The 24,338-nt window shown below is 34.6% G+C and overlaps 1 protein-coding gene across 1 annotated transcript; it reads left to right on the forward strand.

The window, feature by feature from the left end:
- Positions 1 to 16,002: 16,002 nt before the first annotated feature.
- Positions 16,003 to 17,104, forward strand: MAPR2 (membrane-associated progesterone binding protein 2). The gene is made up of 2 exons (XM_089832484.1): positions 16,003 to 16,231; positions 16,536 to 17,104. Exon 2 carries the CDS (start codon positions 16,559 to 16,561, stop codon positions 16,862 to 16,864), a length of 306 nt encoding a protein of 101 aa, XP_089688610.1. The 5' UTR covers positions 16,003 to 16,231; positions 16,536 to 16,558; the 3' UTR covers positions 16,865 to 17,104.
- The last annotated feature ends 7,234 nt before the right edge of the window (positions 17,105 to 24,338 follow it).

The raw sequence follows: 24,338 nt of genomic DNA on the forward strand, positions 1-24,338 counted from the left end.
TACCAGTAGAAGAAGAATCTTACAAGAAGTTGTACCAGTGCAGGAAGAAGCTTCTTAGCTAGAGGAATCAAGAGCATAAGAAACTAAAGGAGAATTGGTGATAGGAAAATATGTAAGGAGAAACCACTCAACTAATCAGGCCATTGGAGATAAATATGTGTGAGTGATGATAAGAATAAAAGCTAAAGAGGTAGTATGTTTACTCTAAGATGGAACCCAAGGGTATAAGGGAAGCACTCAAAGACAAAGACTAGAGAAAGGCCATGGAGGAAGAGATAGACCAAATAATAAGGAATGGCATGTGGACCCTAGTAACCCATCCAAAATAAAATATATTAATGTTACAAAATGGGTGTTCTGAAACAAGATGGACGAAGATGGGAAAGTGGTCAAAAACAAGGCCAAGCTTTTCTACAAAGGGTATGCACAAGATGAAGGCATAGATTATGGAGAAAAAATTGCATCGATGGGTAGAATAGAAGGATTCAATATACTCCTTACCTTCATGGTATATAAAATCTTCAAAGTATCCCAGATGGATGTAAAATTTTCATTTATAAATGGAGTTCTAGAAGAAGAAGTGTATATTGAATAAAAAGAAGGATTTGAAAATGAATAGGTGAAAAAACAAATGTGTAAGTTGAAGAAAGATCTATATGGACTAAAATAGGCACCAAGAGCATGGTATGAGAGGTTGCACTCATACTTGATAAAAATTGGCTTTATGAGAACAAGGGACAACAACAACAACATATACCTAAAATGGAAATAGGAGGTGGATTGTTGATTACTAAGATATTTGTGGATAACATCATGTTTCAAGGAGATGATAAGATGAGCACATTATTTGTTAAAAAAATAAAGAGAGAGTTTGAAATGTCCATGATTTATGAGATCAAATTATTCATTGGACTTCAAGTATCCCAACTGAAAGGAGAAATCTTCATAAGTCAAATAAATTAAATGAAGGAGATTATGAAGACATTTGGTATGGAGAAATACAAGTTGGTAGGCACCCCAGTGGTAACTGATTGAAAACTATCAAAGAAAGATGAGATCTTGGAAATGAATGAAATGCTTTACCAATCCATGATTGGTAAATATAGTAAAGTGTGCATAGCAAACCAGATATTGCACAGGTGGTCAGTATAATGGCCAAATTCTTAGATAACCAAAAGGAATTGTATATGGTAGATGTGAAAAGGATTTTTAGATATATAAAGAGTACAAAAGTATATGGCCTATTTTTGTTATGTGGATCCTAATAAGACTTAGAGGTTAATTTTTCCCCACTTCATTTGATTTGATTCTCCCCCACTCCTCCTTGATATTTTCTACAAGGATTTAGGGGTAGCACCCCAAGATGGGGTGAAGGGGTAGTGCCCCTTGTGGGGTCCTAGGGTAGAGCCCCAAGCACTCTCCCTATCCTGATATAGGCTAGGGTTAAGGGGCAACACCCTCATTGAGGTTTTTGGGGGCATCACCCTCAAAAGCTCAAATGACTTTATTATTGTAAAGGGCGTCAAGAGCTTTTTTCTATTGGACTACATATTCTAGTCCTAATTTTGTAAGTGGAAAAAAGATTGTATAAAATGGCTTAGGGTTAGTTATTTTATTATGTATCATGAATTAGTAGCTTCTTGTGGTAGTATTGAGCTGCAAGAGATTGTAGATTATAATCAGGTTGTAATCACTGAATAATAAGAATATTGAACTCATTGTTTGGTGGACATAGCCTAGGGATTGGGTGAACAATGTTAAATCTTTGTGACTTGTGTCCTCCTCTTTGTGTTATATTATTTTCTGATATTGGTCATATTTGCATGTAATTGTTATTTCTATCTCTTTAATCCTAACACCTATGATATCCTCATAAGAGACACTTTGAGCTTTCTTTCTTTACTTATGTTGACTATGAAAGGAATATAAATGACAAAAATAACATAAATGACTTGGCTTCTACTTGTTGCAGGGGCCAATTAAAAGTAGATTTGCATCTCATAGCCAATAGTAGAAGCAGAATATGTAGTTGCACTTAGGTTTTTTGGATCAAACAACTACTTGAAGGAATTAAAGAGAAGATGGATGGACTAGTACTAATTATCAATTGTGATAACATAAGTGCAATCAACATCAAAGAAACCAATTATGCACTTGAAGACAAAGCACATATAAACAAAGTATCATCTTCTAAAGGAACAAGTGAAAGAGAAAGAGGTAAGGTTGTAATATGTACTAACTAAGGAATAGTTAGTTGATTTATTCATAAATCCTCTTTAGAAGGATACCTTTGAGTATCTAAGAGAGAAGCTAGGGGTATTACTCATATCAAGCTTGAAGTGAGACAAGAAGGTAAACACTAATTCATGATCCAAAAATGGACAAATCAATATATGGATCAATGAGTAATAGGGACTACTCCACATGGGAGTAGTCATAGATTTAAGTTGCTCTCATTAAACATTATTGGTAAAGGGGGAGATGTTAAAAATGCAACAAAGGGGGAGAGAAGTTAAGATAAGACAAGGAGAGCTAAGCCAAAGGGGAGAAGTTCCAAAGATAAGAAGTTAAATAGTAAAGTTATCAATTGATGGTCACAAGGAGACTTGACCGCAAATAAGGGAGGAAGCCCAAAGGAGGAGACTTCACCAAAAACAAGGGAAGAAACCCAAAGGAAATAGAACATAAAAGGAGAAAAGTCTACCAGAAACCAATAAAGTCATAGAGATGACTCAGAGTGGTTAAAGAATGTGGATGCATCATTACAAAGGGAGATATTGTGAGAAGATAAAAATGCTAAGCATGAAGTAGTGATTAAAAGATATGATTAAGTAAGATCAAAAGTGTTAAGTTCAAAAGTGTTTCTAGTAAAACTTGAAGTATTGCCATCAATGCCAAAGGGGGAGATGTTGGAAACTACAATTGGAACAATTTTTATATTGTCATTAATGTCAAACCTTATTAGTGAAATAGTTGCTACTTGAGTAGAATCTCATATCAAGATGATTGATGAAGAGGAGTTGAAAAGAAGAGATAACAAGAGGACCTGGTGAAAAGGTTGAGTTATGTGGAACTACAATGGGCACTTGATGAGTTGGACCTTCATAAGATAATGCATTGTTTAATCATAACACTAAGTGGAGAAGATAGTTATATTGAAGCCTAGAAGAGATGATCAAGGAAGGATCAAATGCATAGGAGAAATTGAGCTACAAATCAGAATATTAAGGAACTTATAGTTGAAGTCAAGTTGTACTAATGTCAATCAAGTGAATAGTAGAAGCTGATAAAATATAGTATTGACCAAGCACCAGTAAAGATAGAGTATCAAGAAAGTTGAACCGAACAAAGTTAGTGTAAGCCGAGCAAGACAATTAGTTAAGACTAAGTTATCTAGTGATGACCGAGGCCGAGGAACATAGTTTTTTCCAAGTATCAGTATTTGCTATTTTGTGAAGGAATTGAGATTCCTAGCCGAACAATTTTGAATTCTTAAAATATGTAAAGTGTGTTGAAGATAAGGATCGATGAGATGGATTATCTAATAAAAGAAAAGGGTTATGTGAGTGTTTCAAGGATTGGAGTTAAAGAGAAGTTTTTAGAAAGGAAGAAGATGAATGAGAAAGTAGACAGATTCATTGTATGTGTTGAATTTGATCATAATCCTAAAACCAATGGTGGTGTTTAAGAAAAAAAAGATCAAAGTCATCTATTTAAGGAGGCGTATGGATTAACCTAGTGAGGTTAGCAGTTGATAATTTTTTTAACTAGTGAACTTGAGCAAAAGGGCGAGAAGAAGGAGCAAAGCTAAGGTGAAGAGTAATTTCTTGAAGGATTTTCCAAGAAGATCAAAGACAATGATGGAGACATGAATGGATTTTAGTCAATAACTTAGCAAATGAGCTACATTGTGATCTATATTTGCAAAGTGAGTAGTATTTATCAGATCAACTACTGATACTTTCTAACCATTGTATTAATTAAAATCCTTTAATCAAGGTTGATCTAATATTCATTTGTAAATCCTTTAATCAAGGTGACATTCTAATGTAATGTTCATAAGTCCTCTAACAAGACCACTCCTAATAGGGTGATTAAATCCTTTAACATGGTCACACCTAATAGCATGTATTGTAACCTTTAATAGGATTGGCTCCTAACAAAGCTCACTTCAGAAGCGTGAAAATTGGTGACATGTTACTGATGATTTTTTTCAAATTGGATTTTTATGTTAAATCTTGGTGTTATACTTGTGTGGATGTTATTTGAGATATTTTACTATTTAATTTTTTTCATTTTGCAAGTTATTGATTATTGGGATAGTGGACTGCAAGTTTATGTTAGTAATAAGTTGTTATAGAGACCAAGTGGATTAATGAATATATCTAAGTTTATTGGGGTATTGAAAATTTTAATTGGTACATCTCAACTTGAGGATAAATAATTCACCCCACCCCCCACCCCCCCCCCCCATCTCAGTTATTCTAAATCATTCTAACAAGAAATTGTTGGCATAATTGACTAAAATCCCAAGTACTAACTGGTGGAATGATTTGTGCACTTAGTTATGAATTGAGTTTTCATCAGTGTCAAGGAAAAGAAATAGTGATGACCTATATGAAGTCATAACTAGTGAAGTACATTGAACTTATATGTGTGACTCTAGTTCACAATGGTGATTGAAGAAAGGAAAGACCAAGCCCAACAAAGGAAATAATAAAGGATAACTACTTAGATGGTGTCATGCTAAGTGAAGAAAGTATATTAAGAAAGATGGTAAGTATGTAGAAAAGAGAGAAATCAATAGTCTTTTAGGATGGATTGGCCAAGTCAACAAGAGGAATCATGTAGTAGGATACCCATGACTACCATAATATGAAGTAGGTAGAAGTGAACTCATACTTGCACTTAATCGTGATGGTGTTGACATATTAAGGAATAGTTAAAAGAATTAAAATTTAAATTATGTCTAGCAATGCAAGCCTTTATGGTCATTAAAAATCTATAGCTCTTTGTAAAAACATGTTACATCTACTAGAAATAATGCATGATAGAAACATGAGACCCACTAGAAGTAGGCTTGAGAATTCAAATTTTGAATTTGTAGTTTAGGGTTTTAAAGAAGAGTATGCAAAAACTATAAAAGAGAATGTTTCTTTAGGTGAAATAGTTAGATTGAAAAGTGATTAGCAAGAGAGCTAAGAGAGTTGAGCTAAGTTCTAATCTCAAAGAGAAGAGTGTGACAGTGAGAAGTCATGAATAGATTGAGTAGTGTTAGTATGTTTTGGAGAGTCCAGTGTGCTCGATCAACGCAAGTGATGAAGAACATAAGAGCCAACAATTCCAAGCACATAAGTGAAAATGTTTAATATTGTAGAGCCATAGGAAAGGTAGAGAGAGGTTGAAAAGAAAAACAAAGAGCATTAATGCAATCTATAATTAAGCTAAGTGAACTAGCCATTTATTTAGATAATCTCCACTATTATTTTCTAATTACTACAACAACAAATTCCATCGAGGGTGGACCCTAATAGTCTCTTTATATTAAATCCCCTAAAAGGTGACATATTAACTTGTGTTTTAAAGTCCTCTAACCAGGTTTATCCTAACAGGGAAAGACTTTTATAGGTCTTATTCAAAACCTTTAACTAGGTGGAACCTAACAGTGTCTTTGTAATCTTTTAACAAAGATAAGCTCTTGACTAGGCACACTTCAAGAGAGTGAAAACTTTGTGAAACTGACTTTCACACCATGGTTTTTACCCTAGTTGGGTTTTCATGACATAATTATTGTGCTGTGTTATGTTATTTTTTTCTTTACAGTTTTTTCTTAATCTCTACTAATTAAGTTCTAGCCAACAGTAATTGGTAGATTGGTGTGAAGTTTGATGAATAAGAAGAGTTGAAGTTTTCTAGGATATATTGATTCACCCTCCTTTCTAATAAATCTACTTGTATGTGGGAAAAAAAACTCCCCCTAAGGAGCAATACCAAAAATCATGTCTGGATGAATAAATATTCTCTGAATACATTCGACTGATGCAAATTTGTATAAATTACTTTGCACTAGTTGGGGCCATTACCCTAAGCATGCCTATTAGGAAATCAATAGTATCTTTAGCTAATTGTTTAGTGAATATATCTACTACCTTATCTTTTGTGCTAACATATTCTAATTTTATTTCCTCTCCAACGATTTCCTCCCTCAAAAAATGATATTTAATTGTAATATGCTTAATTATAGAATGTAAAACTAAATTCATAGATATATTAATTATACTTGTATTATCATTGTTGATGTTTTGGTAGCTTTAGTAGAATAAACCTATGAGATAAAAGAGAAATTAATATAATTACAATGATTCATATCTATATAATTAAGTTTCACATTAATTATATTTATAATAATGAGTAGACATGTCCCATGAAGGGACATGAGGGACAAGTATCTTCTTAGTTTATTCCTCATACAATTCAAAGGCATCGATGCATTTGGAAAATATATTATAAAGAATATGGTAGTGCTTAGTACATCTACAATGATCCTAAAAAACTCAACATATTATCAATGCAGGCTACAAATGTGATAGAGAGTTGCAATTTCATTTCCTTAAGAGTCCAATGATATTTGAATATTACATATTGCTTGAGAAAAATATTTTGGGTCAGAGCCCTTTATTTGTCTCAAATTGGAAGAGCAAGAATTGTGCATGAGATATCATTACCCTACTTACATGCGAAGCATCATTTACTTGTAAGCAGGAGGTCTTTGTTCATTAGAGGCATTATATTCTCATCTATGATTATTGTGGGATAGCTAACCCACATTGTGCATGTTAGTCACAAGAAGACCCAACCATTGATCAAACATTAAGAGCTGGACTGAACTCAAATTGCAATCAATCCTTTAATGTCAACAATGTGATTATACAACCAATGTACTTGTTGTAGGTAGGAGGAGAGCCAATGAAACTTGACTTTGGCCCGTACAATAAGAAAATACCTCTGTCAGTTACCATAGATGTGCTTGCCTATGACAAGGTCAGGCTTTGATGTCCCACTTCCAGTGCCTAATCTAAATGCCTTGCAATGTCAATGGTCACCGACAATTTTGAGCTTGTGATGTCTCTCGATGAAGTATCTTGGAATGTCAGTGGCTAGGTACATTGGATTGGAAGGCTATTGAGAATGCCACGTAGGAAATATCCTAGTCCTTGCATTCTCTCTAATTCAAAAATTCTTCACTAAGAAGGCCCTCGTAATTTGGTGTTGCTAAGATTAAGGGTTGTAAATATTGAGCCACTAAGGCCAGATGAGCTATGTAGATCTAGATTGGTGCTTTCTAATGTGAGATTGGGTAGCAAGTGAAATGGCTTAGATTCAAAAAGCTCAACATAGGGTCTTCAATGCCTTCAAGTGCTCTAGTTTGTGGTGTGTTGAAGATCATATCAATGTTGATGTGTGGGCTCATGCATGATCTATGAGATACCTCATGCTTGCATGTACATAATGGGTGACACTTCTCCAATGCCAAATATTATCCATGTTTTTTTGCAGAGTCTTGTGAGGATCATATTGATGCCTAGGATTGGATATGTAACTTGCAAATGATATAAAGTGGGTATGGGCTATAAAGAGCTTAATACAATGTGTGAGTCAGTTCTGCATAGAAGATGATGGCTCATAGATCATGTTGTTGGTCACCGCAATTCAAATATGATGGGTCAAACTAGGAAATGTAGTCATTGTAATGTGGATGTTGAGATGGATCATAGTGTGCCATATATCACACTACTATGTGCTCTTGGGCCTACATTGAGAGGGAAAGAGTATGAGTCTATGACAAAGAGGATTTGCAGATTGCTGAGCTTGGCATCAATCAAATATTGGATCCTTGCATCATGCAGATCTCTGACTTGAACTACCAGCCCTATCTTTTTTTATTTTAAGCTATAAACCAAAAGGATGAACAACCAAAAATAAAGAATGGTAAGTTTTTATAGTACTACACCAATCTCTCATGCATTGAGAGGTTGCCTCACGTGGGTGGATATTAAAGGAATGTCATGTAAGACATATTGATGGGCCCATGATTAAGGAATTTAATCAAAACTAAGAGAAGCATTAAAGCCACAAATTTATAGAGGGTACATTCGATTCTAGAGATAATGTGAGGTATGAGCCCCTTATTTTCATTATGCAATAAGCGTTATCATATATAATATGATATTATGGAAACATATATATATTTTCACACACAATTGAAAATTATAATGTGAATCATGGTAATAATAATTTTTTTTTTAGTGTTAGTGTACCATCGTAAAATTGATACACTTTCCTTTTAATAAATTTTAGCTCCCTCTTCATAATATCCTCTTCGAACCATGGATATGCTTGTACTCGATCTCCTTTTCTCTCCTCTTCTTCCATTTTTCCTCTTCTTCCATTTTTCCACCCTATCTCTTTGTTATATTCCCCTTCTCTCTGTGGCTTCCCAGACCTAGTCTCCAAGACTAGGTCAACTTAGCTCAACCTGTTCTAGATTAGGTCAACCTAGGTTGATCTATACCCTAGAGGTTCCAGGGCTCAGGGCCCAAAAGGACTAAGATGTTTAATTAGTTTTTTACCATTATCTAGTCAACCTATATTATTTTCCCACCCATTATCTAGTCAACCTATATTATTTTCCCACCCAAAAACTCACATATAAAGAGACTTGGAGGCTTCATTTTCATAACACAATATCATATTTTCAAGCTCTTTCTCTCAAATCCACATTTCTACCTTTTGCATTCAAGGAGTTCAAGTATTTTAAGACTTTCAAGCATTTAATCATGGAGATTTCTATATAGCATTGAAGGATCCTTTATGAGCATTTCCTCTTAAAGATCTCTAGCTTGTTGTTGGCCATCAAGGGAGCAAATCTGCATTGAAGTATTCATCATCTTCTTTATTGATGCACTTTTATATCTATGGCACCATGATGAGATTGTGGTAGATCTAATGCAAAGAGTGGAGATAACCTACATTCCTAATTCAATATCTCACTACATTTACATACGAAATCCTTACTAACAAGGGCTTCAAGCAAGGTGAATCCCAACACTTATCTTGTCTTTCACTCATTTACATTTACATTTCTCAATTATGGTTAATCCCTTAACTTAGGGCTTGACCAAGGAAAGCCCTGATCAACCCCCAACCCCAAAACCCTTCTTTTGTATGTTGATTTGCAAGATATATGCCAAAGGATTGTGAATCTAGAACTTACTTTTTGGGAGCTTTCTGGAGAAGTTAGTGTTAGATCATCAGACTATGTCAACCTAGTTGCAAAACATCTTCTAAAGTCAACCTAGTCCTTCAATCTCTATTTTTGGGAAAATTTCTAAGTGTTGTTCCTTTCATCATTTTATTTTGAGATCCATAGACGGATATTGAGATACAATTCAGATCTACAAGTTTTGGAGCTAAAATAAATCTTCCTCTATAGATTTCAAGGTGAGTCATTTATATTTTTTATTTCCTTTCATATATTTCCCTATATTTATATCTTAATTGGGCTATTTATCTTTACCTATCACCTAGATTTACAATTTCTAAGCAATTAGTTCAATCTCACATTCACATTATCCTATCATGGCCCAAAGAGTACATTTTCTTGTATTGCATTCCTCCTTGTAATATGGGTTCAGTATTAGCACCCTTCTTCCTTTGGGTCCTAGCTAATATATTTTGGATCATAAGTGGAATCTTGGAAAAATCTATCTTTCCCTCATACACATATTTGAATGGCTTAGCAGACCTTGGAATTGGGAGATCTACATTTCTATTAAAGTGTCTCCCTTTTCCCCTAAACATTTTTTGTGAACTCAACGAGTCCCCTCTTTTTGACTTTGGAGAATTAGATCTCTTCTCTTTATTTGTTACCTTCCCTTTGGTGAACCCCTTTCTCTTTCTCATAGATTTGGCCATCTTGTGTGTGGTTAGATCTTTCTTTTATTCTTTTTAATACATGGTTAGATCTCATTAGGGTTTCCTTTTGTGTGCTCCTCTTTTATGAGCTTAATTATATGAAGTCCAACCTATAGCATTCTGATTAGGTGAAGCCATAGACTCATGGGCTCCTTTGATCACGATTCCTTTTTTATTCCTAGGAATCATGATGACACTCACATCTTTACTCATTATCTTGATCCTATAGTGGAGAATAACTCTTCTCACTCATCCCATGATGAATATGACACTTCAAGAGTTCCTCCTTCACGAGTTGATAAGCTTTCTAGTGAATTTGATAAATTGGAAACTAGGCTTTCTCAAAAAAATTAGAATCCTGATAGCATTGTTTCTGTTGAAGTCTTAAGAAGCTCGTTACTAATTATAAAAATAATATTTCTATATTTCATGGTATATCTCACCTTATTAATACTCATGCGGAGTCTTTCATGGAATGTGTTGAAGAGATAGGATATCCTCCTCCTTCCACAACCATTGAACCTTTCATCCTGATTTCTACCACTCTTTCTAGCATACCCACATGTGCTCTACCTCTTATGACTACTTGTACCCAAGTGTCCACTCATTTAACTATTGGTCTTCCTAGCCTTTCACTTCTCATGAGTGTTCCTCCTACTTCCATTCCTTCTTCATTACCTTCATATAATATCATTCCTTTTACTCATTCAAACCCTTTACCTGTTCCTTCTAACCCTCTATTGACATCCTTACATATTCCTTTCGCTTCTTATAATTTTCCTAATCCATCTATCATACCTATGCCTACTAGCATTTCTTTTGATCCTACCATTAGCACATTGGTTTAAATTGTGACCGCTTTACAAAATGATGCAAGGAGGAATTGAGAAGCTAAGGACAAAGGCACACCTAACTATCCAACCACCTTGTAGAGTAAACACAATGGAAGAAAATAACACAAACAATAACACCAAGGAGAGAAGGAATGTAAAATGCTTTATTAATTCATCAAATTATCTACATACATGCTCGATTATGAGGCCTTTCAGGTTACAACCACAAAGATTTGCAAAATTCTAGCTCCCTTGACTTTGCACCCCACTAAGAACATACCTAACCTAAACCTAAACACACTTGTTTATACTTGCCCAAAATAGCTTACAGAAGTTTTTTAATCATTACAAAATAGAAGGAAAACCTTAAAATGGTCTACACAAATTGCAAGACAAGATCCTTACATTAAATTCATGATCCAAATTAAATACACAAGTCAACTCACACTAGGAACCCATTACAGACAAACTCGGTCAAATAAGGAATCGAGCATCAACAAATATCAAGCTCATTTGACACATGAAGGAACACTCAACCAACAATGGACAACTTGACACATACAAGAACACTCAACCAACACTGGACAACTCTAGACATATAGGAATGCTCGTCCAACACCGGGCATCAATTGTAGCTCAACAACCACTAAAGATTGAAAATGACTCCAACTCGACACTTACTATCACAATGAACAAAGATGAGCATGAAAGCAAGGCAACCTAGGATGCTCTTGCATCACAAAAAAATCTTGCTCACTTATCTCAATCTAAGTACAACATTCCTACATGTAATGTTGTTAATCCTCTTTCCTTAGATATCCTTCATGTTGTTATCCCACAATATGTTGAGGTACATCATCTTAAGACTTATAATGGTAAGGGATATCCTATAATTCATGTTAAAACTTTCCAAACTATATGCAGTGATTTTTCTCATGACTATAGGCTTATGGATAAGTTGTTTCCACATGCTTTTAGGGATAGAGCTTTGCAATAGTATTGCTCTCTACCTCCATATTCTATGGATTCTTTTCAAACTCTTTCTAATTCTTTCATTTAACAGTTTCAGAATAATATTGGTCCACAAATTTCTTTATTTGATTTAATGTATTGTGAGCGGAATGTTAAAGAGAAAATTATTGAATTTGTTGGTAGATTTAAACATTTGTATGCTTGAATTTGTTATCACGTGTCTGCTTATGATATTCAACATATTTTTATTTCTAATTTACAAAAATACATCAGGGATAAGACTCTCCTTACTGAGTATACCTCCTTTTCACATCTATGTTCAATGCTTCACCATTACTAGTTACAAGTGAGTCAACTTGGGAGCTATACTCTAATGGTTCCTATTTCTAGTGATAAGAGTGATGTCGTTAGTGTAGAACAAGATTTAGTATGCAAAGAACATTAACAAATAAAGTAAACATTCACAAACCAAAAACTAAATTCACATATATGCTTAGACAAAGAAAGCAAACAAGAAGTGCAAACCTCACAAGAGAAAAGACTCCATGCTTTCTTGATTTTGTAGATGTGTCCTTTTGCTGTGGATGTATGCTCAAGATGCTCAAAAGCTGCTTCAATGGAGATGGGTAATGGCAAATTGGTAGCTTTGTGAGCTCTCAATTTGGCATTATAAGGGTAAGATTGATGGCTTTGGTTCTCAAAATAGCATGGTAACTTTAGCTCAAAGATTGTTGATGAAATGGCTTGGGATGGGATTCAATTTATAGGCTAAGGGGTAGAGAGATGGAGGGCTTAGATGCAAGGATGGATGAAGGCTTAAGGAGGGCTAAGATGCACTCAAAGGGGAGCACATGGATTGTGCTTGTTTAGCACCAATGGGAAGGTGACACTTGTCACAAGGAGGATGAGTGTGAGAGGGTAGGGTAAAGGGTTGGTTAAAGGCATGATGAGTGGGGTTGAGTATGTAAGAGGGATGTAAGAGGAATGAGTGTGGAAGAGGGAAGAGTGTGGAAGATGGATGTAAGAGTCATGAGTGGGTTTGTAAGAGTCTTTTATGTTTTGTAAGAGCACTCATGACTTAGTGGTTGGGTTTTTTGAGGGGAGACTTTGGTTTGGATTAGGAAAGTCTTAAACTTGTTTAAGGAATGTGACAACATTAGGGGGTGGATTAGGCTTAGGTTTAGGATTAGATTAGGGATGTTAGAGATGTGCAAGTGGATGGCATTAATGAGGGTGGGTGAGTTAGTGGCTAAGCTTGGTTATTATGGGTGGATGGGGTGGATTAGGCTAAATGGAGGATTAGAGATAGGTTAGGCGTTTTTGAATTTGAGGATTTCATTTATCAAATAGATTTATTTAATAAATGGGGATTTTTGGAATTAGATAGAAGAATAGGATTTAATTGATAAATAATAGATTATTTGATTTATCAATTAGGACTATAGATGATTAATTAAATTAATCAACTAGGGGATGACAAAGGATTAATTAAATAGAAATTTAATTAATAATGCCTTTTTAGATAACTAAATAGGATTACTAAAATAGTGTAATCAAATTTAGGTGTCTACAGTTAGAAATTCAAAAAAGTTCTCTAAATCTATTTTTTTAATATCAAAATCAAGTTTACAAATAAAGTTGATGATCAAGTGGCTACTACGTCCTGAGGTACAACTACTTTTTCCTCTGTATTTCATCATAATCGTCAGTATACTACTTTATTTTGAGCCTTTGTCTGAGGTGACCACTAAGTTTATTCATGCTTATGTTCTTAATCTTCTTCCTATTCATCTTATTGATACTAGTAAACCATTCCCAAAGTCTTTTGATTCAATTGTTTTATGTCAATATCACTGTCAACCAGGTCATGATACTCAAAAGTGTTATGGTTTGAAGAATACTATTTGGGACCTTATTGATTCTAAGGCTATATCTATTGATGCTCAAGTTAATTACATGAAAAAATATATTGCTCCACCTAATCAAAATTTATACATGTACACTAATCCTTCACCTTCTCACTCAAAAATGTTATTAATCAACCTTCTTCTTCCAATCATCATATAAATTATGATGAGAATATACAATAAGTGAATCATGTGGTTAATCATGTTGAGTTAGTAGCTCAACCTTCAACTTCTTCTCCACCTGAACCTATTTACAAACACCTATTATTACCCTTAGTCAACCATATATGTTTAAGGCACATGATGGTCCTCTTTACATTACTACTAAAGTTTCTCAAATTCCTTCTCATGGTACTTTGGTTGATCCTTCCTCTGTTATGAATGTTATCACCAAAGAACACCTTTTTAACAAAGGGCTAAATAGAGATACTTACGATACTACTCCTGTGTGGATTCAAACTTGGAATGGTTTTTTTTATCATCCCCAACGTTCTATCACTTTAACTATTACTTTATTAGGGAAAGTTATTTTTACTAACTTTCTTCTTATTTCTATTTTTGATCAATTTCAAGTTAAGCTTGGTATTCCATGGCTTTCTTCCATGCAAGTCATAACTTCTCCTATTCACAAATGCGTCAGGTTTCCTTGTGATAGAAATATTATTACTATTAATTATTGTCTTTATAAACCATCACGTCCTAGATTGTGTTGAGATTGATTTTTATTGACCATCCTATCTTGAAAAACCACTTGCTTGTCCTAATCATCTCTATAGAAATGATCAAAGACACAAAGTAGCCAAGATCATGGAGGTAAGTCTTCCTAAGGGTTGTTCACCTGTACCTATCTTGCCTATTACTCCTACTTCTGAACTTGATCCCTCAATTCCTATGCTTGAACTTGTTAATGTTCCTTCTTTAGAACCTATGGTAGTGAATCCTAATCCTTCTATTGTATCTCGTGAGACTATTTGTAATCAAAGTGCTCATTAGCATCGTGATAACTATCAAGCTAAAGGTAAAGGTATCACTCATTCTCTTGTTTCTCAACCTACATCTTCTTCTCAACATTTACCTTCCTTTGATCAAACCATGCGTGAGTTTTTGGAGGAAGTCAAACAAGGTAACATTTTGCATATGGATAAACATGATGATTCTATTCATATTTTAGATTCTATTAATCTAGATATGGAAGATACTTTAGACAGTAGTGATGAAGAATTCATTGACAATTATTGCTTTCCTAATAAAAATGACTTGAGCTCATCATAATATGATGGTCAATGGTTACATCTCAAGGAGACAACCTCCACATTATGAGGTGGAAGTACTCTTTTAATCCACACTGAGTACTATAGATCACATGAGATCTATCTGTGCCTTATTGAATCTATTCATTCCATCCATTAAATTATTATCCATGTCATTCTTAGGTCATTGCACACCCAAAGTGATCCATATACTCTCATTATTGTCAAGCTCCACCCAACTCATGGCAACGCCCCTGATGTTGATGCATCCCTTAGGCTTGGAAAGATGCACATGAGGTTTCCACAAATACCTATTTCCGCTGTTCCAAAATGTTATTATTTTTATCACATAACTTTCTTTTTTAAAGAGGGGTAAATACTTTGACTTGGTGCTATGAACCAGTGAGGCCACAAACGGGGGACCTCATCCCCATTAGATTTGAACCTTGATGGCAAGGATAAAAAATCAACAACTTAACCATCACAACATGTCACTATTGGCTATTCTTATCACATAACCTATTTATAAATTTTAATGTTATTTTATTAATTATAATATTTATAGCATATTTTGTTATCAATGTTACCATTACACCTTGTTGGCACTATTCTTAAAATCATTGGACACCTAGAGTGATCCATGAGCTGTCATTGTTGTCGAGCTTCACCCAACTCATAGCAATGCCCCCAACGTCAATGCATCCCTTAGAATTGCAAAGAAGCACAAAAAGTTTCCACAATTACGTATTTCCCTTATTCCAAAAATATCATTATTTGTAACACACACCATATTTATAATATTTCAATGTTATCTTATTAATTATAATATTTATAGCACATTTGTTATCGGTGTTGCCATTGCACTTTGTTGGTGCAAGTGCAAGTCCTATATATATTTTTTAAATAAAAAGAAAGAATGAACTTTATAGTTTTGCCATAAATTAACCACCTTGAAGGCGAAGTTCACCTCACTCATTAACATTAACCTGGAGACCAACTCAAGTCAGAAAAGGGCCCCACAAAACCCAACTAAGATAGACATTGGACAACACAATTAAATTGGATAGTGTTACATATCCATTTTCCACATCAGCCAACAACCACTCTCCGTCAACGTGGGCACAGTGGGTCAGATGAAAATGAAAAACCAAATTGAACTAACAATTTGTGTATCATGTCAAGTAGGCAGTTTTACTGGAGCGTACTGCATTTCCAATACATAACTCATCTAATATTGAGATCAAGATTCCGCTTTAGGGGAGAATTCCGCGGTTTTGTATTGAAGTAATTTCAGGTATGTTGCCCTGCGTACGATTTTTCTCTCTTTTTCCTTTCAGAGTTGCTCTTTGTAGTGTTTTAATGGCTAAGTAAAGCTTATACTCTTATTAAAGATAAACCCATTTAGTAAAATTAGTACGGAATTCATCAACAAAATTCCCCATCAGAAACCCATTCAATTTAGTTTAAATAAAATCGTTCAAGAAAACCCCAAATGGAAAACTCATTTAGCAAAATTTATATTAAATCCACCAAGAAAACCCCGCACGAGGATTGTGGATAAACATAACCAGTGGTTTTGTACTCATTATTATTGACAGGAGAGCAATCGACTGTTTTAGCGATGGCCACAGAGTTCACCGCACAAGAGCTGAGAGAATACAATGGGTCTGATTCCAGTAAGCCCATCTATGTGGCAATCAAAGGAAGAGTTTTCGACGTTTCTAGTGGCAGGAGTTTCTATGGCCCAGGAGGTTCCTATGCCATGTTTGCAGGTAGGGATGCCAGCAGGGCACTGGCTAAGATGTCTAAGAACGAAGAAGACATCTGCGCATCTCTGGATGGCTTGACAGAGAAAGAAATTGGTGTTCTAGAGGACTGGGAGAAGAAGTTTGAGGCTAAGTACCCTGTTGTTGGCCGTGTTGCTTAAAATTGGATCTTCTTCTTATAAATAAATTGTAATTGGTGGGAAGGTTTTGCTACTTAAATGTTTACTTTTGAACCTTTGATGCAAGAGCTATCATATTTCTATTTGGGTAGTGATCTTTTCAGCGTCTCAGTGTTTGAACCGCTGACTAAGTTAATAACTGGATTTCTGTGGGTTATCCGTTATATATTTATTCTATGGTGACGCAATTATGTTAATATAAAAGCTGGATTTCTGTGGAAATACACTAAAATTTATGTGTGTGTCAATTTTGTTAGTATAAAATAAAAAAGTGGGGCTTTAATGGATTCTTTTGCTTGTGCGTTTTTATTTAAGTTCCTCTGAGTATATTTAAATTTACTTTTTTTCAAGTGGTCTGGACTCTGTTCAACATCATTCTGTGCTAGAAAACATGGATCGTCTAGGACTGAAAACGAGTTGACACCCCTCCTGATGCGTACATTAATAATAAACTTGTGCCATGACAAATTTAGTAATTTGTGCGAATTTATTCTTTGTAAGAAAATATTGACACTCTGGGATTGTAAGCGGACACTTTCAACAACCACCGCTGATATTGCGGGTTTCTCTTTAGAAATCTGCATTCTTACCTTCAATCTCTCCTTCAAAGTTCAAACTATATTTGATTGAGGCCCTAGCTGTTCTCCAAGCCAACATAGGCTGTAATCACCTCTTAGGAAATATGAGCTAGCTACGATTCTAACCCTGTAGCACTCTCCTGCCCTGGGTTCTTTATGTTTTTTTGTATTTTAATTTCCCATTCTCAACTTGTGAGGCCAAGGGCTCAAAATGTTAGCCGTTTATTAGGATGCCTGAGTTCAAAGCTTAGCTATGGAAAAAAAATTAGCAAGGGACAAACAGAGGCTGTTAGACCAGATCTTGGTGACCAGAGGACTCTATTCAACAGTAGGAAAAAGCACATTTTGAAGGGAAGTGAAAAATTCACATCACTCTCTTTTCTTTTCTGTTTTTTTTGATTGGCAAGAGGCCGAAGTCAAGATTAATTATTATGTGTTTTGATTAATTATTATTATTAATTTATTTAATGCGAGTAGATTCGAACTCAAGACCTCCAAGTTAAGAAGTTCGCAACGGCTCAATTTACCATTGTGTTGTAGGCTCTTGCCTTTCTTTTCTTTGTTTAAATTGAAAGAATTAATTTTATAAAAAATCAGAAGGAAATTAAAAGTTGTACATGAAACTAATCAACAATGCAGCTCAAATTAATATTACATTTTTGGCTTCATTACATAGGCAACTGCCATCAACTGATATTACAGATTTTTTTGGTCCTAAAGGCATAACAATTCGCTTATAAATCAGCTAAAAAGATTGACAGAAAACTAAAACTATTGACAACAAATTGGACACCTTTACAATTGTTATTGACATATTTGAATACTTATTGACAGATACACATCGTGATCTTAATTCAGTTATGAATTATTCTCTAATGCTTCCCTGAATGAACCAACTGAATTTCAATGGACTCCTAACGTATCTCTACATAGTGCAAACTTCATGTTGCCTAATGGCTTGATGAATGCCTCAGCCATGGTGTCATTTGAGTTACAATACTTCAGTTCTATTTCTTGTGATTGGATCTTTTATCTTTACAAAATGATGATGAATTTCAATATGTTTTGATCTTACATGATAAATAGATTGTTTGCCGATTCGATTGATATTTGATTATTTCACTTGATTAGATTTGGCACTTTTCGCTTATGTTCCATATCTTCAAGTACACACTTTAGCCGAACTGCTTCACAGGTAGTACTATATGATGTTTTGTAGTCAGCTTTTATAGAAGACAAGGAATTGGTTGCTTTGGGCTGTTCCAATAAAAAGAATGCTTGAATCTATGCGGACTTCACAACTTGTAGAGTTTGGTCATTTGGATCATCTGCCCATTCAAAATCAGAATAATTTGTCAACTCAACATTCAAATGCTTAGTATAATCAATACCTAAATTTATGGTACTTCATGGGTATCAAATAACTCTCTTTGCTGCTTCCCATTGAGTCTCAAGTAGTTTAGTCACGACTTGGCCAAATATGCTAATTGAGCATGAAATAACATGTCTCATTGTGATTAAGTAGCTCAAAATTGCCACCATATCTCTATACAAAGTTTTGTTGACTTCTATAGTACCATAATTACTAGAAAGCTAAAGGTTTGGTTCTAGTGGCATAGATATTGCATTACAATCTTGCGTATAAACCTTTGGATTAATTTCTTTGCATATTTTACTTCGAGTAGTCAAAGTGTGGCCATCTGTAATTTCCCTTTTGGGTTACACCTGATTTTGCCCAAAAATAACAATTTCAACAAAATGCAATTTATTTACAAACACAATATTATAGTAAATCTACATAATCATAATGCCAATTCAAAGAATTTTTTTATTTTGGTCTTATAAACAATATTAATTAACATCAGAACATTAATATCAAAAATCTGTAATCGTATACACATAATCTTCATTAAAATCAAAGTATACTAAAATCATTCATATCCATTTTATAGCTTCTTTCCTCAGTCAATCATATTATGAATCTGATGGAAAGGCTTGATAGGATGCTGGGAAACTGTCATTTTCAACCAAGCCCAACAATACGGAAGGAACCTCCGATCTATTTGGCCTCTTGGTCTGCAAGAATGGTAGGACGTTGATTCCATTCATCTTGGGGTGGAGTACTTGACGAGGGAAAAGCAGTGCTCCTGCAGCTTCCGATTTGCAAAACTTTTTGCATTGATTCCAAACATGGTTGCTGATGGAAATTAGGTAAACAAGTACTTATACTATATATAGTATTTACTATTTCTTGATAGATTGGAAATTTAACAATATAAGTAAAACTTAATAGCTTCCTATCAGATTTATGGTGAAACATATGAATAAATATGATAATATTTGCATACCAGTTATCCTCAATGTAATAAACTCATAATTCTAACTTGAACATATTTCTAAATTCTTCTCTATTTCAAACTTGATTGTTTAATTGCTTGTCCATTTTTATTCTCCATAGATGTCTTCTTTGTTAGGAATAACGAGACAAAAGTAACAATTACATACAAATATATCCAATATCAGAAAATATTAAAGCACATAGAAGAAAACAAAAGACACAAAGATTTAATGTGGTTCACCCAATCCCTGGGCTATGTCTATCAAATAGCGAGTCCAACATTCTTATTATCCAGTGATTATAACCTGATTACAACCTGCAATCCCTTACAACTCAATACCGCCGCAAAAAGCTACAAACCCATCATACATTATGAAATCCCTAACCCTAAGCCATTTTATACAAGTTTTTTAACGCTTACAAAATTAAGGCTAGAATAAGTCATCTAATAGAAAAATAACAACCGATGCCTTTTATAATAATAAAGTCAGTTGAGGCGCTGCCCCACTACCCCACAAAGGGCCCCCATAGACAAATATGGGGGGAAACTGCGCTGAATGAAGTAGGGAAAAATTAACCTTCGAGTCTGATTAGGCTCCACATAACAAGATTCTCCAAATGAATGTCTCCCCTTTTATATCTTTAATTGAAGGTAGAAATCACATCTTTTCAGCAATCCTATGCAAGTGTCACATCTTTTTAAAATTGGGCATTGCCTTTTGTCATTATATTCTAGTCCGATTCCTTTGAAAGTGTTTGCTTTTACTGGAGTTGGCCCTTTCCTAATATTATTTTCAATTTATTTTTTATTTGTTAAGTATTAGTATTTATTATCCGTCTTTCATTGTGAGGACATGACAGTTCACCCTTCCAAGATTATTTGTCCTCAAACAATTTTGGCTGTAATATTTTCAATGGATTCTTTTTCCAATATGAAGATCCCAAATCAACCCTTGGAGATTTCTAATCCTTAAATCCTGCCTTTTATTGGATTTTTTTTGCATTAATTCGATATAATTTATGAGTTAGAGACCTCAGATGTTTTCTCCAATAGTTTGGTTATGTTTAACTCTGCACTACCATGACTTCCTTGAATATTTGTTAGAACTCAAAAGTTTTTCCAAATGGTCAGTGTAGTCCAAAAATATTCCCAGGCAAAAAGTTTATACCATTATCTAAAGTGTTAGGATAATTTGTTGTCTACTACTTTTCAAGCTTATGTACTTGTATTGCCCAATAATTTTTAATGATGATTAATGAAACCAAGAGTTGGAAACTAGTAGGGTACATAATTTTTTTCTCAGCCTTGGAGGGTAAGGACAAGGAAAATCGTCAATCTGGAAAATCAATTCCTCATTTGACATCACTTGTATTTGGAAAAGATTGATTTGGCTGACACAACATTTGCAAAATATATCTTTCAGACAAAGCAATGTCAAGCTTTACACATATTAAGATGAAAATTAGAAGCACACGACACATCTGTGGTCTTAAAAGCAATGTTCTTTTTTGAAATGAATTTATATCATTTGTTCCCCCTATTGTTATTCTCACATTCTATAATCAATTCAATCAGAAAGTTTCCAAAATTCTTCTTTTTTCATATGTAGTTTTTCAATATTTGTTTTTACAGATTTTTGAAGTTGTTGCAGTTTGGCTGCAAAGTTTTAATAGTAGTCTATTACAAATGTAAGAATGTATATGGAAATGGTACATGGGCATCCCCTAAGTTTTATTGTTTTCGCACAAACATAGAGGCCAAAAGTTGAGAATGTGAAGTAATACCTCAAGAAGATTTTGTGATTTTAAGAACTGTATTAAAGTATTAGTAAGCATTTATTAGCTTTCCATAATCTGAAGTGGTGCTAGATTTAAGTGTTCAAATTAGAGAGAAATGTGTTTTTTAACTTCGAGATAATGTTAGGTTGTTTGGGCTCATTTTGATCCTTATTGAAGACCTATTTCTTGACACCAAACAATTATGACCTCTCTTTCTTTCTCTCTGTTTTCTTTCCAAACATTTAGAAACTAATGAAAATATAGTGTAAATGATTAATGTTTCTTAAGGTTGTCCTTAATTGAAATTAGGATTGTATCATAGCAATTTTTCTTGGATAGATTTAACTGATGTCCTTTGGGAATCATCCCTATTGAGCAACATGGAGCCATGATATAACTAGTGAATTGGTTGGATATTGATTACTCCAAAGAAAACAAGTATGTGGCTCCAGTTATATCAAGAAAAGAAGTATTGTGTGCGTATTGTTTACTCCAAAGAAAGTCAATATATCGAATCATGTGGCTCCAAATCTATTGATTACTGCAAAGAAAAGAAGTATTGTGTGTGTGTTGCACTGGAAGTGAATCACTAGAGGGGTGGCTCACAGGGTGTCCTCCCATGTTGTGTTGTTTAGAATTGAAAGGTCAATGGACCAACATAGGAATGTCCAAGAACAAGAGAAGTTTATGGACATGAATGCAAGGTGTGGCATGGAAGAGAGCAAAAGAGGATTTTTGAGACATACCCAATGTCAGGAACAGTTGCTTCAGAGTTTTATGAATTGGACGTCAGCTTGGTGAGTAATCCATTTATAGTAAGGATATAGAGTTGTCCTAGAGTGAGTAGTTACTAAAATACTCCTTTATCAACCTCTTTAGAGCAAGCACCATAGATGACAATGACTCGACAATCAATAGACAATGAGTAGGTTGTCTTTGACTTGGAGAATGTAGATGGTAATTATTGAGAGATCAGATTTAACATTTTGGTAGATGGCCCTACACACTAGTTCAATTGAAATGGAAGTTATCATATATAAAAATGTCACCTATATTTATGGTTGCATCAGAATTAGGAATGTAATTGCTTGAGTGGTTAATTGATGGTCATGCTAGGAGCAGAGTCATAATAAATATCTGAGGATCAGCACTTTGTTTTTGCTAGAGTCGTAGTTTTATCAGCATCAACATAGGCATTCAGTGGTTTGAGAGTTTTACATTTGATGAAAATAAGGAAAAAAATGATACGTAGATCACACTAGACACGAATAAGTCTTACAGTAAGTTTGCACTTGCAGTTGATACACACTACTCATCCCGTTCCCAAAAACATCATGCAAGGTTCAATCATCTTAATTACAGTCTTCCACAAAACACCATGAGAATTTAACCTTAAGGTGTTTATTAACATTCTTGTTAAGATCAGGAATTATTCTTGTATTATAAAGCTCTTATGGAGTCTGGATCAATTTGGCATTTTTAGATTGGACACATTATTTACGAGATTGGGCTTGAGAAGCTGTGAACTTGATCTGCACTTTTTGAAAGTTTTGATTGGTTTTTTACAGATCTCCCTTGTTTGATCCTATCAAGCTCTAATTCAGTTTGTGACAACTTCTTTTGGACTCTAGATTCCCACAAGATTGCAGGCTGTATTCTCAATATAGCAGATCGGGTCCTGTGAAGACTCTTAGTTGATCTGGTTTTTGCATAATCTGCACATTTTCTGGCATGCCCCTGAAATTTAGACCTTAAGTGATGGTAAACTTGTCTCAGAATGAAGGAAGCTTACAAACTGAAGACTACCCTTTCAAGCTGCTATGAGAAAGGGACGGGGGATGAAACGTAGCATTGTGGGTAATAGCCACACTAATTATTTAAAATAAATAGCCAATTAAAAGGAACTGTTAATTAGCAGCAACCCAGTTAAGGAAAAGGTGTGGTATAACAAAGTAGCGATTATTAAGGAAGGGTGTGACTCTCCAATGAAAAGGTGTATGCCAAAAGGCACGATCGCTACAGATAAAAAATATAAAAGAGATTTAAGTCACCAAGTGAAAGGCATCAAAGGAAGAAGACATTAATAGGTGGTCAATAGTCCCTGGCAGCAGTCATTGCAGAAGTAAGAGAAACCATTTATTCTCAGCAGCCAATTGGATATTAAGGGAGTGGTATAATTCTTCAATATTTATTCAATTGTGCTGTATATTTATATGATCGGCTGAATACTCATAGTGATAAACATAATACCTTGCTGTGTGTTCTCATATTTTGTTTATTTTATAATTGCTGGTTATAATGTCTGATTAATATTGTTTCCTTCATGTACTTTAAAGAACCTTGATAGGTATGCAAAGGGGAATGGTGAGAGAGCTCCCTTCAAGTCACCCCACATCAAGGAAATGAACAGTTGAGTCAAAATGAGGCCAAAGTGTATGGGACTGTCTTTGTGCTTGGAAGAGTACTGCTGCTAGGGCACCCAATTGCATACTATCATCACGGTGTGCTTGTAAAGGAAGATGAAAGATTGGGCTTAGGATGGAAATGACCAAGATGAGTACATAACAGGTCCAATTCCTCCCTAGATACCCCACTCCATTGGAAGAGCACTGGGTCTCGTGGAGCCAAGAGGGACAGTGGATCTAAGACACCACTTAAAACTACTACACCCTAAGTCACATCATTCTGTGCCCCAATTACCATTCTTGTTATTTATGTATTTGCCATGTATGATCTTTATATATATATATATATATATATA

This window comes from Cupressus sempervirens, chromosome 5 (genome assembly GCF_028749045.1).
Source record: "Cupressus sempervirens isolate cs-2001-9-10 chromosome 5, ASM2874904v1, whole genome shotgun sequence".
NCBI lineage: Eukaryota > Viridiplantae > Streptophyta > Pinopsida > Cupressales > Cupressaceae > Cupressus > Cupressus sempervirens.